At 44.4% G+C, this 17,216-nt stretch overlaps 1 protein-coding gene and 1 pseudogene across 1 annotated transcript; both read left to right on the top strand.

Moving 5' to 3' along the window:
- The first annotated feature begins 7,668 nt into the window (after positions 1-7,668).
- Positions 7,669-8,593, top strand: LOC120561268 (GPI-linked NAD(P)(+)--arginine ADP-ribosyltransferase 1-like). Its single transcript, XM_039804307.1, has 2 exons — positions 7,669-7,734; positions 7,829-8,593. The coding sequence occupies exons 1-2, from the start codon at positions 7,669-7,671 to the stop codon at positions 8,591-8,593; spliced, it is 831 nt and encodes a 276-aa protein (XP_039660241.1).
- A 6,711-nt stretch (positions 8,594-15,304) lies between these two features.
- LOC120561263 lies at positions 15,305-16,209 on the top strand (annotated as a pseudogene).
- Positions 16,210-17,216: the final 1,007 nt, after the last annotated feature.

The raw sequence follows: 17,216 nt of genomic DNA, 5'->3' as shown, positions 1-17,216 counted from the left end.
TCCTTCCTCTTCACCAGTGGTAGACTGAATATACTCAAATACTAAAGTACGATTTTGAGTTGTTACACCTTAGTATTTTCATTTTATGACACTTTGTTCCTCCATTACATTGCATTTCAAAGTGACAGATTGTCTTTTTTTACTCAACTACAGCTTCAGTTATTAGTTACTCCAAGATAAAGAATTTTCATACAAAACATAATTTTATAATATACGATGCATTACTGGAAATTAAACACAATGAGCTGTCAGGAAGGAGGATCAGAACTCAGGCGCAGACTGGAGTAGGTGGTAAAGAATATTATTTAATTGAAGCTGCGAGTGTGGGCTGGCAGTGGGGGTGTTGGGTCCGAAGATGGCTGGACTGTCAGTGGGGGTGCTGGGTCCGAAGATGGCTGGACTGGCAGTGGGGGTGCTGGGTCCGAAGATGGCTGGACTGTCAGTGGGGGAGCTCGGTCCGAAGATGGCTGGACTGGCAGTGGGGGTGTTGGGTCCGAAGATGGCTGGACTGTCAGTGGGGGAGCTCGGTCCGAAGATGGCTGGACTGGCAGTGGGGGTGCTGGGTCCAAAGATGGCTGGACTGTCAGTGGGGGAGCTCGGTCCGAAGATGGCTGGACTGGCAGTGGGGGAGCTCGGTCCGAAGATGGCTGGACTGGCAGTGGGGGAGCTCGGTCCGAAGATGGCTGGACTGTCAGTGGGGGAGCTCGGTCCGAAGATGGCTGGACTGGCAGTGGGGGTGTTGGGTCCGAAGATGGCTGGACTGTCAGTGGGGGTGCTGGGTCCGAAGATGGCTGGACTGGCAGTGGGGGTGCTGGGTCCAAAGATGGCAGTGATAGCAGAGGCCAGAGGGGCTGCTGGGCTGTGTTCCTCAGTGGGGCTGCAGGACTCTGAAGGGGGGTTATTTCTGAGAACAGAGATCTTCCAGTTAGTAGCGTCAGGGAGCGGAGCACACAGGGAAGTACAACAACAAGAAACTAGACTAGAGACAACTCTAGAAGGCTGGTGGAAAAGCATACTCAGTGGTCAGGAACAATCCAGCAGGGAGAGGAAAGTCAGACTGGCATCTGAAGGCAGATGATGGAGCAGGATGAGTAGCAGGTGCGCTGACTGGAATTGGTACCAGGTGTGGGGAGAATCAACGGGGGGGGGCGCGTCCTCACTCTGTGGAACATGTAGGCGGGAACAGAAACACAGACAGACAGAGAAAAAAAACACGCCAAACACAAGGCAGGCATAACAAAATGAAGAAATAAACCAAAACACATTCACAAAAACACAACACACACACACACACACACACACACACACACACACACACACACACACACACACACACACACACCAGACTGTCACCGTGCAGAAGTCACGGCAGGCCGGGGCGTGACATGAGCTACCTGTCGACTAGCTACAACAATACAATGCTGCTTACTCACCACCTGCAATAATAACTCACTTTCATAAGGTATCATAAATTGTCAATTATTTATAATGAGTACTTTTACTTCTAATGGAGTATTTTTACGCTGTGGTATTGCTACTTTAACTTAAAAGATAAGAACAGAGAAAAAACTTTAAACAAAAGATGAATACCATCTACATCTGAATCAATGCAATGAAACAATAAAATGGGTTTGTCTGTTTACCTGTTCTCATCATCATCATGAAGCAGGAACCAAACAAAGGACCATTGAGCAGCAGCAGGGGGGCTGGAACAGAGGCTCCTGTAGCGCCTCCTGGAGGGCACTCACCTTATGCTGAAAAACTGGTCCATGCCTTTGTCTCCTCCAGACTGGATTACTGTAACACACTTCTCATCGGGATCCCTAAGAAAAGCCTGCAGAGACTAGCCTGGTCCTACCAGACTCTGGTACATTTCATTAGTACAGAGAGTCTGGCCTCTCTCCATTGACAAGTGTTAACTCTGGATCTGCCATGACCAATCGCTGACGTTTGGTCATGACGTATGTCGTGCGCATGTGCAACAAGAGGGGAGACCGACAACTATCGGCTTATGTTTAACATTAGCATTGCTAGCGTTAGCCTTAGCCAACTCCTTCACCACTAACGGAGCGAGCTGGAGAAGCTAACTTTTCCCGAACCCCGTGGGGAGGAGGGCCACAACATCATGGCCACCAACACAACTCAGCAAAGACTGTTCTTGCTCGGGCTTTAACTTCTGGATATTCGGCAGCGTTGCCACAACGGACCGCATCTTTCTCCGCCGCCATTACGGAACTCGCTGAAGGTTACCGAACCTCAACGTCATCGTTCTCAGCCACTCCCTCTGTTCGCTGATGGACCTGTTAAAATTTGATCGGAGAAAACCGAAGAATATACTGCGAACCCAGACGTAGTACTGAAGGAAAATGAAAATTGAGTGGAGGTACGTAGGAGGGCGGAGCCAGGCTAGCAAGGATCCTGACAAGAGTACGAAAATACGACCACATCACACCCGTTCTCCATTCACTTCACTGGCTTCCTGTTTCCGCCAGGATTGAATATAATCCTTACCCACCAGTGCATCTATGGAAATGCCCCCCCCCCCTATCTGAAAGAACTACTTACCCCTCTAACTACAACTCGATCCCTCCGTTCAACAAACTCAGACCGCCTCCTTCTCCCCAGGACTAATCTCAGCACCGTGGCTGATCGGGCTTTCTGTTCTGACGCTCTTCCGATCTGGAATGCCCTCCCCAACCGTCTGAGGGCACCTCAAACTATTGATGCTTTTAAAAAAACGACTAAAAACATTTCTATTTAGCAGAACTTATGAGTTTTAATTAACCCTGCAAGTCGTTGCGCTGTCTTTTTGTATTTTATATTGATGTTTTTACCGTGCTTTTATGATCTTAACTGTAGCACTTTGAGATTTGCTCCAAATGTAAAGTGCATTACAAATAAAATCTATTATTAAATCTATTGTTAAGTCTCCTCGGGACTCAGGACCCACTCCACCTGTGAGCCATTGATCTAATCCAGTGTTTCTCAAAAGGGGGTACGTGTTCCCCTAGGGGTACTTTGGAGAACTGCAGGGGGTACGTGACATTTTTTGCAAAATGTTTTTCAGTTATAAGACTGTAGTTACTTCTACTCTTTTTGTCGCTTTTTCAAAGTTTTTGTCGCTGTTTCTGAAGTTGGTCACCTTTTTTTTTTTTTTAAGGTTTTGTCGTTTTTTTTTAACTATTCTTGCCTTTCTTCCGTACTTTTTTCTACTTTTTTTTCTTCAAAGTTTTTTTTTTTAAAGATTATTTTTTGGGGCATTTTCAGCCTTTATTTCTACAGAACAGCTGAAGACATGAAATGGAAGAGAGAGGGGGATGACATGCAGCAAAGGGCTGCAGGTCGGAGTCGAACCCAGGCCCGCTGCGTTGAGGAGTAAACCTCTATATATGGGCGCCCGCTCTACCAACTGAGCTATCCGGGCGCCCTTCTTAACAGTTTTTGTCTCTTTTTTTTTTATTCTGCTTTTTCGAAGTTTGTCGCTTAGGCTATTTGAATTTTTCCCTTTTGTCGCCCTAGTGTTGCGTTCCTTCTTTCTACTGTGTTTTTTTTTTATACGTTTTTTTTCAACCTATTCTTGCCTTACTTTCTTCTGTCTTTAGGGTCTAACCCTAACCCTAAGGTCTCTGCCAGAACCTAACCAAAGCTAAATTAGTACAGGTGTTGGGCTTACCTTGGTTAAATTAGCCTAGGTTAGGATCAATTAGACTGGGTCAGGTAGTGTTAAGTTAGGACACTGTTATTTGCACAATGGGTTGGTGGTTGCTAATGTTTTAAAAGAATATTTTACTTTTCTTTACTTCAAATCTGAAATGTTTGCCGTCTCCCTCAATTACCTCTCTCTATTTGGTGCCATTTTTCTGATTGCTCTACTTTTATCTTAATTGATATAAATATGTGACCTGATTGGCAGTGGCCAGTAGAGAAAATTTAACATAGCTGGGTATTCTGAGTTGCTGCATAACTCAGAGATATTCTCCATCTTCTTCGCATTTATTTCCTTCCTCTCTACCTTCAGTCTTTGCTTCCTCACTTCCCTCTCCACCTTAAATTCTTGTCTGCGTTTGTACACGACCAGCTCCCTCCTTCGGTCAAGCAGACGTTCTTTTTCTGCCGTTTTCTCTGGATTTCTGAGGAGATCTGTAACCAAAAGAATATGAAAGGTTAAGTCTGGAGTCCAGTTGTACACTCGCACCCCTCCCAAAAGGAAATAGTCAACATATTTGTTTTGTTACAAGTTGTTAAAAATATATGTTAGCCTGGCACCATAACACCTAACACCTCTAATTAACACACCTTGTGTGTTTCATTGTAACGGTTCAATGTAATGTAATTAGCCTGTATTAGTCACGTGGGCTGGTTTTCTGACTACTTTTACTTACTTTTAATGAATTTAGTGAATAATAATTTCACTTTTTAGGACTTTAAATGAAGGACTTTTACTTGTAATGGAGTTCTTTTTTTTTTTTTTTTTCATAGTGGTGTTGGAACTTTTACTAGTGAAGAAATTGAATAGTTGTTCCACCACTGATCTACTGTGATCTGAAAGGAGGCTATACATATACCTGTATGACATTTTATGTGACAAAATGTAAGTTTACTTTCTTACCATGACGCAGGAGGTAGCTCTCATCCACAAAGGTTGACTGGATGTCCCTGGCAATGTTGTTTATCTTGCAATTGAGCCACCAAATGTACATTCTTGAACGCAGACTAAACGTTTTCCTCTCCTTCTCCTGGTTCTTTCTCTTCATCTCTTCACACCTCTCTCTTTCTCTTTTTAAACCCTCCTCCTCCAAGGCTCTCAGCCCTTCGTTCTTGCTGCCTGGTGGTAGAACGCTGGTCATCTTCAGAAGATGATGACGAAGGACTCTCAAACCTTCGTACTTGCTGCCTGGTGGTAGAGGGCGTGTTTTCTGCACAAGACAAAGAGCTCTCTCCCCTTTGTCTGCTCTCCTTCGTGATGGCAGAAGGCTTGGTGCCCACGATGAACAGAGAGCTCACATCCCTTCGTACCAGCAGCCTGGTGGTACAACGCAGGTCATCTTCAGAAGATGACAACGAAGGGCTCTCACCTCTCCATGCTTGCTGCCGCCTTGGAAAAGAAGGCTGCTTGTCTTCAAAGGATGAAGAGGAAGGGCTCTCAAACCTTCGTACTCGCTGCCATGTGGTAGAACGCTGGTCATCTTCAGAAGAGGGTGATAGAGGGCTGGTTTTCTGCACAAGACAAAGGGCCCTCACCCCTTTGCCTGCGCTCCTTCATGATGGTAGAAGGTTTGGTGCCTCCACTAGATGAAGGTCTCTCACCCCTTCGTCCGTGCTCCCTCAAGATGGTGAGAGGGATGAGGTCTTCCGGAGACGAAGGTCTCTCACTCCTTCGTTTGGACTTCTTCGAAGAAGAGTCCATACCTCCTGAAGACCGAGGTCTTGAAAAGAATTTTAATCCAAAAATGGATCTAAACATTTTCTTGATGATTTTTTGTTGTATATTGGCGTTGTGAAACTGCAAGTACAAACACACAAACACACACAGCAATTACTTCACTGATAATCACATTATTGTTTCAAGCACTAAGCAAGTTATTTCACTTAACTAAACCTTCTAACTGAACTTAAAACACATCATTATTGCACTGTGCTTGATAAACAAAATGCAAAAGGTCTGCCACAAATATCACTTAGAATAATAATAATAATAATAATAATCATACTTATATGATATAGACTTCAGACTGCAGTATAATGTCCTTTCAAATAAATCAATCAAGTATTAATGTATGTCAGACACATAAACAGTACATTTATCCATTGACATACTATAGCTGCAACTAGTAGGCTACAGCAGTTACAGACTGGGATCAAAAAACGGCCTTTGGCATTAGCAACACACAGGCCCTATTTTCAACCTTAACCCAAGTCATCTGTTTTTAAATTGGATGCATAACCTGTCCTATATACAAAGTTACTGTATGAAAACTGTCTTCAAAAAAAAACTTGGGTAACACTCGTGTTTCCCAAGTTGTGCATGTTTATTGGATGTTTAAACACCTCGGTGTCTAACAGCCAAAACAGGAGAAGCTCTGAGTTCATCAACAAGTTCCCATGTTGATGAGTCTCCTGTCCCAAAGCTTGGTTGTGTCCAGTCAGATTTCTGAGAGGACTGTCTATATGTTTGAATGGTCTTTGATGCTTTTAGGTTGGAGAAAGTCCTCTTTACAAATCAATGATATTTAGTTTTGTACATGGAGAGCAAATATAGTTTGAGATACTGCGCGCAAAAAGAAATAAACTCATATGAAAGACTGACTGTAAAAAGACGGACGGAGCCAGAACACATGACATTTAAACACTAAAACATATTTAAAGGTGCTCTAAGCGATGTTGGGTGATGGCACTTCTTGTTGACGTTTGAAGTATTGTCAAACAAAACAGAGGCTAGCTCGCCCCTCCCTCCTCCTCATCCCTCAACCCCCACCCCCAAATCCTTCTTGTCGGTTATTGGCTGGAACACTTGTTTGTTATGTTTGGTGATGCAGAGATCGCTTTTTTTACAGTGTGTTCAGGGGACAGGCAGCTAGCTGATAGTGAGATGTTTGCTGTATGTGACAAAAAATGTTGTAGGCTCAAAATCACTTAGAGCATATGTGCATTTAAAACAGCTTTAAAGAGATATTAGTAAGGTTGCATATCATTTGATGTTTTCAGTTCAAGCTTTTCTCAACAGGAGGATACTTTTTGTCTCTCTTACATGGAGCGCTGCAAATTTGCTTTGAATTTAAATATGATTTAAATGTGTATGCTAATCTTGCAGAACTGTGAAGATAAGACCTCATGGTCACTGTCATGAACCAGCTCACAGATCTGACAACATAAAGGAAACCACAGATACAAGTAATGAAGAATTGGTGCAGCTTAGGAGTCCATCTTAAGTTGTCAAAAATACAATATACTCAAAAGATCAGCTAATTGTAAACATCTAAAAACATCCATAATTTTTCTACACCCACTATTGTCGAAGAAATTAACTAAAGACAGAGAACGTGTTATTTTCATGTGTGATGTGTTAAAGATGTGAGCGGTGGATGAACAGGCAGATAAACTCAGGCTGAGCAGCTGAGGTCTGTGTTGTGAGGAAGTTGCTCCATAAGTGACACCCAACAGAACATCAAATGTGTATTATTCCTGTTGTGGGGACATACATTTGTTTACAGTCACATTGTGGGGACTCACCTTTCTTTTGGGGACATAATGCAAGTGTGTTAAAATCTAAATTTCCTATGAAATTACAACAGTTTTAGTTTGTTCAAACAACCTCCCATGAAAATGAACGTGTACAGTACTGGAATCACCAGATCATAAAAGGTGATACATTATGGTTTCCCCTCAGAAGACGTCTAAAGGAGCCATTGGACAAGGATTGCTGAGTTGACGAGAATACAGTCCCTCCCCCTGCATGCTCACCCATAAAAACTCTGTGAAAGTCTTTGTTTCCTCAACACACTTTTGCAGACTGCTTGACACTCTGTTAAACGGCCTCCTGCTACATTCAAGAGAATAAATAAAATAACAGATAAATCTAGTGTGTCAGACAATCTTAATTTCCAGCTTCATCACCGAACACCAAAGAGATTTTCCACAACAGTCTCCAGGTTTCTGCTTTGGTGGAAGATGGCAATGATGGTCGTTTTGGCAGTAGTGGTTGTCACTTATGGAGTCTCTCCAGGATTTGCAATGGTAGGGTTGCTTCATTTTAACTGTTGTGCACTAACATCTGTAAGATGACCAGAAAACAAGATTAATTGTTCTCAAAATGTGTATTATTTCTTAGATGAAGGCTGATGAATCTGGTGCTGTGGCTGGGGAAAACAGTGTGCTTCCACTGGACATGGCTGAAAACTCTGTTGATGACAACTATGATGGGTGCAAAGATAAAATGAAGGAGAGGGTAACAACATACCTGGAGAATGAGAAGAACAACAACGAAGTCTTCAAAGCGGTCTGGGACAGCCAAGAGAAATATGTCCTAAAAAAGTTTAAGGAAGGGAAAACCAAATCACTAGAAAAAGATCAGATTGTAGCAATTTATTATTACACCTCTGGTGAAGGTGATGTGTATCTTGATTTCAACGCTGCAGTTCGAACCCAGAGACCTGAGTACAATACCACATTCAGGTATCACGCACTTCACTTTCTCCTGACTACTGCCATTCAAGATGAAAGAGCCTTTGAGAAAATACAATGTCTCACTGTCTACCGTAGAGTCGACAGGTACTTTCGCCAAGATGTTAAAAACACACAGATTCGCTTTGGCTCTTTCACCTCAGCCTCACTGGGTGGTTACGGCAAAGCAGAGAGGTTCGGAGACAAGTCATGCTTTGAGATTTTCACGTGCATGGGAGCAGATATCTCCCTCTATTCTAAATTTGGCGACTGGGAAGCAGAAGTGCTGATTCCTCCCTATGAGGTCTTTAAAGTCGTAGAGATAAAGAAGAGGTCTACTATGCAGCCAGATCTTCCATGTGATGTGGTCTTTAAAGTGGATAGTACAAATTATTCTGTTTCCAAGTTGAATTGTGCTCTTTTTCCGAAGTAAACACTTTCACATTACATACACTTAACAAAACATGTAAAATTTAGGAAGCACCATTTTAAGTACTGCAAATGATCTGTAATCAAGATTAATGTGAATGTGATTTATTTGTTAACAATGACATTTCTCGACAATCTTAAATTGAGGTGTAGATTTTCTACTGTGCGACAAGTGTTTAAGAGAAATAAACACTAGCTGCATAAAAATTAAATTAAATGTTGTAATACATTGTCTTAAAAAATAATTAATCACACTCGTGTTTCCCAAGTTGTGCATGTTTATTGAATGTTTAAACACCTCGGTGTCTAACAGCCAAAACAGGAGAAGCTCTGAGTTCATCAACAAGTTCCCATGTTGATGAGTCTCCTGTCACAAAGCTTGGTTGTGTCCAGTCAGATTTCTGAGAGGACTGTCTATATGTTTGAATGGTCTTTGATGCTTTTAGGTTGGAGAAAGTCCTCTTTACAAATCAATGATATTTAGTTTTGTACATGGAGAGCAAATATAGTTTGAGATACTGCGCGCAAAAAGAAATAAACTCATATGAAAGACTGACTGTAAAAAGACGGATGGAGCCAGAACACATGACATTTAAACACTAAAACTTATTTAAAGGTGCTCTAAGCGATGTTGGGTGATGTCATTTCTTGTTGACGTTTGAAGTATTGTCAAACAAAACAGAGGCTAGCTTGCCCCTCCCTCCTCCTCATCCCTCAACCCCCACCCCCAAATCCTTCTTGTCGGTTATTGGCTGGAACACTTGTTTGTTATGTTTGGTGATGCAGAGACCACCTTTTTTACAGTGTGTTCAGGGGACAGGCAGCGCTGCAAATTTGCTTTGAATTTAAATGTGATTTGAATGTGTACACTAATCTTGCAGAACTGTGAAGATAAGACCTCATGGTCACTGTCATGAACCAGCTCACAGATCTGAGAAAATAAAGGAAACCACACAATTAATAATTGGTGCAACTTAGGAGTCCATCTTAACTGGTAAAAATTACAATATACTCAAAAGATCAGCTAATTGTAATCATTTAAAAACGTCCATCCTTGTTCTACACCCACTATTGTCTAACACATTAACTAAAGACAGAGAACGTGTTATTTTAATGAGTGATGTGTTAAAGATGTGAGCAGAGGATGAACAGAGTCAGCTGCCAGACTGAGCAGTTGGAAGGTCTGTGCGTTGTTGATGAAAGTTGCTTCATAATGAGACGAACATCAAATTGTATATTATCTCGCTGTTGGGTGGGGACATACATTTGTTCACAGTAACATTGTGGGGACTCGCCTTTCTTTTGGGGACATAATGCAAGTGTGTTAGAATCTAAATTTTCTATGAAATTACAACTTTTAGTTTGGTCAAACAGCCTCCCATGGAAATGAACGTGTAGAGTACTGGAATAACCAGATCATAAAAGGTATGTTATTTTCATGTGTGATGGGATTAAGATATGAGCGGTGGAGGAGGAAGCCAGCAGATACACTCAGACTGAGCAGCTGAGGTCTGTGTGATCAGGAAGTGGCTTCATAAGTGACACCCATCAAATGTGTGTGTGTGTGTGTGTGTGTGTGTGTGTGTGTGTGTGTGTGTGTGTGTGTGTGTGTGTGTGTGTGTGTGTTAGGACTAGGCAAGTAGCAGTTATGGTTAGGGGTTATTTAGGTTATTAAGTCTCCAGTAAATGAATGTAAGTCAATGTTATGTCCTCTCTAAAGCATGAAAAGAAACACAACTGTGTGTGTGTGTGTGTGTGTGTGTGTGTGTGTGTGTGTGTGTGTGTGTGTGTGTGTGTGTGTGTGTGTGTGTGTGTGTGTGTTAGGATTAAAATTTCCTATGAAATGACAACTATTTTTGTTTGTCCACACAGCCTCCCATGAAAATGAACCTAAACTGAACTGGAATGACCAGATCATTAAAACATATCTGCTTTTTAGAGTTTATAAAACATCTCGACTGATTTTCCTCCCTTTTACATAAGCATGTAAGAAAACAAACATTTTAAATGTTATTAAAGACCAAACATGCACTGAGACTGAGGAGGACATTTGACAGTGTTTAAATCTGTTTGGACTTAGCTACGTGTGTGCAGGAAAGAAGCTGTGAATAAAGTTTGTGTTGTCGTCAGTACTCTCTGCTGGATAAACTATTTAATGAAGACACTACTTCTAAATTACCTCCAACAGATCTCTGCCAAACTTAAGGTACTTGTACTTTACTTGAGTATTTGCATGTTATGCACCTTTATACTTGTACTACTCTACATCTTAGAGATAAATGTTGTACTTTTAGTTTCCAGTGACAAAAACTTTCTATGGGGACTGACATTGTTTTAGAATACTATAGTGATAGGCTATATTATTGGCAATGAATAAAGAGCTGTGGATAGCTTGCTAGGTTAACTATTTCTTCTATTTCGCTCCTTCACTCTAGCTAGACTATTGTTTTCTATAGCAACCCAAAATATCCCCTTTCCTTTACCTCAAGAAAACGTAGCTAAAGGTAAGCAGGTCATTAAAAACAACTTACAATTTCACTCTGTATCACGCACTAGGCCTAAGTGTAATCAATCTTCCTTCATTCGTCTGCGTGTGTATCGGTGTGTGTGTGTGTGTGTGTGTGTGTGTGTGTGTGTGTGTGTGTGTGTGTGTGTGTTTTAATGCTGCTTGGCTCTCTTTATAGCTAACTCTCTACCTCGCTCGTCCACATACCGTTACCGTGCAAGTGGGAGCTCGTTGAGCCTCTAATTTCAACCAGCTGACAGTTCCATCCATCCATCTTCGTCCGCTTATCCGGTGTCGGGTCGCGGGGGGAGCAGCTCCAGCAGGGGACCCCAAACTTTCCTTTCCCCCCGCAAAATTAACCAGCTCCGCGATCCGATCCCGTTCCCAGGCCAGGTTGGAGATATAATCCCTCCACCTAGTCCTGGGTCGGCCCCGAGGCCTCCTCCCAGCTGGACGTGCCTGGAACACCTCCCTAGGGAGGGCGCCCGGGGGCATCCTTACCGGATGCCCGAACCACCTCAACTGGCTCCTTTCGACGCAGGGAGCAGCGCGCTCTACTCCTCCGCCTACGGATGACTGAGCTTCTCACCCTATCTCTAAGGGAGACGCCAGCCACCCTCCTGAGGAAACCCATTTCGGCCGCTTGTACCCTGGATGTCGTTCTTCTGTTCGACCCAAGCCTTCATGACCATAGGTGAGGGTAGGAACGGAAACTGACCGGTAGATCGGAGCTTTGCCTTCTGGCTCAGCTCTCTTTCGTCGCACAACGGTGCGATAGATGGAATGTAATACCGCACCCCGCTCGCCCGATTCCACCAATCTCCCGCTCCATTGTCCCCTCACTTCAACAAAACCCCACGGTACTTGAACTCCTTCACTTGGGGTAAGGACTCATTCCCTACCCGGAGAAGGCATTCCACCGGTTTCCTGCTGAGAACCATGGCCTCCGATTTAGAGGTGCTGATCCTCATCCCAACCGCTTCACACTGCGGCTGCGAACCGATCCAGTGAGTGCTGAAGGTCACAGGCCGATGATGCCATCAGGACCACATCATCTGCAAAAGCAGCGGATGAGATCCCCAGCCCACCGAACTGCAACCCCTCCCCACCCGGACACTTCTCGATATCCTGTCCACAAATATTACAAACAGGATTGGTGACAAAGCGCAGCCCCCGCGGAGGCCAACCCTCACCTGAAACGAAGTCCCGACTTACTCGCAGAACCCGGACACAGCCTCACTTTGGTCGTCAGAGATTGGATGGCCCCGGTAGAGACCCTCTCACCCCATACTCCCGCAGCACTCCTCCCACAGTATCTCCCGGGGGACCCGGTCATACTTCTCCAAATCCACAAAACACATGTAGACCGGTTGGGCATACTCCCAGGCCCCTCCAGGATCCTTGCAAGTGAAGAGCTGGTCCGTTGTTCCACCGACCAGGACGAAATCCGATTGTTCCCCCTCAACCTGAGGTTCGACTATCGCACCTTGGAGTAGACTTTACCAGGGAGGCTGAGAAGTGTGATACCCCTGTACTGGCACACACCCTCTGGTCCCCTTTAGTAAAGGAACCACCACCCCAGTCTGCCACTCCTTTGGCACTGTTCCAGACTTCCACGCAATGTTGAAGAGACGTGTCAACCAGGACAGCCCCTCCACACCCAGAGCCTTGAGCATTTCTGGACGGATCTCATCAACTCCCGGGGCTTTGCCACTGTGGAGTTGTTTGACTACATCAGTGACTTCCGCCCGGAAATCGACGACAACTCCCATCATCCTCCAGCTCTGCCTCTAACATAGAGGGCGATTAGTCGGATTCAGGAGTTCCTCAAAATGCTCCTTCCACCGCCTCTATTACCTCCTCAGTTGAGGTCAACAGTGTCCCATCCTTACTGTACACAGCTTGGATGGTTCCCCGCTTCCCCTCCTGAGGTGGCGAACAGTTTTCCAGAAGCACTTTGGTGCCGACCAAAAGTCCTTCATGCCTGTCTCTCCAAACTTCTCCCACACCCGCCTGCTTTGCCTCTTTCACGGCAGAGGCTGCAGCCCTTCGGCCCTTCGGTACCCTGCAACTGCTCCGGAGTCCTCTGGGATAACATATCCTGGAAAGACTCCTTCTTCAGTCGGACGGCTTTCCTGACCACCGGTGTCCACCACGGTGTACGTGGGTTACCGCCTTGAGGCAACTAAGACCCTAAGACCACAGCTCGCCGAGAGCTTCAGCAATGGAAACTTTGAACATTGTCCACTTGCGGTTCAATGCCCCCAGCCTCCACAGGGATGCACGAAAGCTCCGCCGGGAGGTGCGAGTCGAAAAGCCGTTGGACAGGGGCCTCCTCCAGACGCGTTCACCAATTTACCCGCACTACACGGCTTTTTGGGCCCAGGTCTGTCCAGAGTCTTCCCCCATCCCCTGACCCAACTCACCACCAGATGGTGATCGGTTGACAGCTCTGCCCTCTCTTCACCCGGAAAGTGTCGAAACATACGGCCTCAGATCAGATGAAACGATTATAAAATCGATCATTGACCTCCGGCCTAAGGTGCTCTGGTACCAGGTACACTTATGAGCATCCTTATGTTAACAGGTGTCGTAACATACAATCCATGACTAGCACAGAAGTCCAACAACAAACAACCACTCTGGTTTAGATCAGGGAGGCCGTTCCTCCCAATCACGCCTCTCCAGGTGTCTCCATCATTGCCCACGTGTGCGTTGAAGTCCCCCAGCAGAACAATGGAGTCCCCCACTGGCGCCCCATGCAGGACTCCACTCAAGGTCTCCAAGAAGGCCGTACTCCGAACTCCTGTTTGGTGCATATGCACAAACAACAGTCAGAGTTTTCCCCCACAACCCGCAGGTGCGGGGAGGCGACCTCCTCGTCCACGGGGTAAACTAACGCGCAGCGGCGCTCAGCCGGGGGCTTGTTAGTATCCCCACACCCGCCGGCACGCACCCTGAGCAACCCGCGAGAAGAAAAGAGTCAAACCCTATCCAGGAGTACGGTTCCAGAACCGAGACTGTGCGTAGAGTGTAAGCCCCACCAGATCCAACCGGTAGCGCCCCACCTCCGCACCAGTTCCGGCTCTTTCCCCACAGAGAGGTGACGTTCCACGTCCCCAGAGCCAGCGTCTGCTGCCCGGGTCTGGTCCGTCGAGGCCCCTGACCTTCACTGCCACCCATGTGGCAGCGCACCCGACCCCAGCGGTTCCTCCCACAGGTGGTGGGCCCATGGGCTGGAGAGATGGGAGCCATGTAGCTTGTTCGGGCTGTGCCCGGCCGGGCTCCGTGGCAAACCCCGCCACCAGGGGCGCTCGACGAGCCGGCCGTCTGGGCCTGGCTCCAGACGGGGGCCCCGGGCTTCCTCCGGGCAGGGTCACTCCATTTCTACCTTGTTTTTCCATTGGGGTTTTGAACCATTCTTTGTCTGGCCCCTCACCTGAGACCACTTTGCCTTGGGAGACCCTACCAGGAGCACAAAGCTCCAGACAACACAGCCCTCAGGTTCACAGAGACACACAAACCTCTCCACCACGATAAGGTGATGGTTCACGGAGAGGCAGCTGACAGTTGTAAAATAGAATTAAAACATACACACTACACACCGACACACACAGATGAATGGTGAAGGAAGATTGATTCATCATAGTTAGATACAGAGTGCACTGTTTATTATTATTATTGTTGTTCTTATTATTATTTAGGGAGGCTTAGGAACATTTTCGGGTAGCTTCAGCACCCCTAAAATAGGCCTAACGACGTCCCTGCTTTTACTGCTGTAAAAGATCTGAATACTTGTTCAATGTTTACCTGCACTTTGCTGGAAACTGTTTTGGAAGCTGCTTTTTGAGAGATACTACTTTCATCTTCACAAAGTAAAACATTATTAATATTATGTTTTGTTCCAGTTCAAGGCAGCTGTTCTCAACAGGAGGAGTCTTTTTGGCTCTCTTTTGTCACAGAGTTGTGAACCATTACTTTACCATTTTTGGTCATGTCTATCTACAACAACCACCTCTTCCTTATTAAAGGACACTAATAACCAGTTTTACTGTATCTCACACCCACTTTTTAACTTCCTTAATTGCTTCTTAAGTGTACTGTACCCAGACCATGTTCTTCCATTGACGGGTTTCTGCTCGACTCAACAAGTTGCCAGAGATTATTTTATCTAACAGCTGTGTCTCCAGGTTTCTGCTTTGGTGGAAGATGGCATTGATGGTCGTTTTGGCAGCAGTGGTTCTCACTTATGGAGTCTCTACAGGAATTGCAATGGTAGGGTTGCTTCATTGTTACTGCTGTGCACTAACATCCATAAGCTGACCAGAAAACAAGAATAATGTTCTCAAAATGTCTATTATTTCTTTGAAGGAGGCCGATGGATCTGGTGCTGTAGCTGAGTGTGTTTCCACTGGACATGGCTGACAACTCTGTTGACGACATGTACGATAAGTGCGTAGGAGAAATGAAGAAGGAGGTAAAATACTACAACACAGAAGAACAACAACACAAAGTTCAAAGATGTCTGGGACCGCTCAGAGAAAGAATTCAAGAACAAATTTAAGAATAAGAATAAAAAGAATAAAGTAGGCCTACTAGAAAAAGATCAGATTTTAGCTATTTATTCTTACACTGACAAACACGGTGTGTATCGTGATTTCAACGCTGCAGTTCGAACCCAGGGACCGGAGTACAATACCACATTCGGGTATCACGCACTTCACTTTCTCCTGACTACTGCCATTCAAGCTAAACGAGGAAAAGAATGTCTGACTGTCTACCGTAGTGTCAACGTGTCCTTTAGCAAAGATGTTCAAAACAAAGAGATTCGTTTTGGCTCTTTCACCTCAGCCTCAAGTCATGATTATGGCAAGACATTGTTCGGAGAGAAGTCATGCTTTGAGATTTTCACGTGCATGGGAGCTAATATCTCCCCCTATTCTAAATTTCCGGAAGAAAGAGAAGTGCTGATTCCTCCCTATGAGGTCTTTAAAGTCGTAGAGATAAAGAAGAGGTCAATTATGCAGCGAAACCTTCCATGTGAGGTGGTCTATAAAGTGAATAGTACAGAGAATTATGTTTCCAAGTTGAATTGTACTCTTGTTCCGAAGTAAACACTTTCACATGTTTTACATACAGTTAACAAAACATGTCAAATTTAGGATGCACCATTTTAAGTACTGCAAATGATATTTAATCAAGATTAATGTGAATGTGATTTATTTGTTAACAATGACATTTCTCGACAATCTCAAATTGAGGTGTAGATTTTCTTCTGTGCAACAAGTGTTTAAGAGAAATAAACACTAGCGCTGCATAAAATGAACCCTTAAAATTTTTTTTACTTATATTCATTGTAATCGACTGAATTACGATTATTCCATCGATTAATCGAGTAATCGGATAAGAAATACTTAGTAAGAAATACTTAGTAAACAGCAATAGTAAATATTTATTATTGCTGTTTACTAAAAAAAAGGAAACCTGTCGCTTGTATATATACAAAAGACTGGTTTCCTTCTTTAGAAAAAGCAAAATTTTGTATTGCCAAATTCCAAGACCCTTAAAAAGAAATATATTACAATAGTACATTTTTGGTGGCCCAAATGTTAATATTTTTCACCCAATTCCCCTTCTTGCCTCTGGCTCTTTGCACTGGATATGCAAAAGAGCTGTTCACTGACCAGAGGGTTTACAGCAGGGCTACTCAACTACACGGTTCTGGGGGACACATTTTCAGAAGCCTAATACACAGTGAGGAGCACAGCTCTATCTATGGTGAGGAGAAAGAATAAAGAATGCATGATGACGTCATTCACGTGCATATTAAGTAGCCATGCTGGGGGGAAGGAGCCGGTTTGTCTCCGGCAGCAGCTACATTTCCAAAGATTAGAAGCAAACTAATAAAAAGTTACACTACAAACCGACAGCTTTCGTTTTAGCTTGGTAAAACATCGCTATTAGCAGAGTAGCATGTTGTAGGCTAGTTGTGTAAAACATAACTATTAGCAAAATAGCATGCTGCAGGCTAGTTGTGTAAACAGCGCGGTGGACGAGAGCAGCAGACGTTAGCTACCTTGTGTCGGGTTGGCTCCGTGGAATGGATGAGTACACTGGAGGT

The sequence above is a fragment of the Perca fluviatilis genome, chromosome 6, assembly GCF_010015445.1.
Source record: "Perca fluviatilis chromosome 6, GENO_Pfluv_1.0, whole genome shotgun sequence".
NCBI classification, from domain to species: Eukaryota; Metazoa; Chordata; class Actinopteri; order Perciformes; family Percidae; genus Perca; species Perca fluviatilis.
This window is presented reverse-complemented; position numbering and strand designations above follow the sequence as displayed.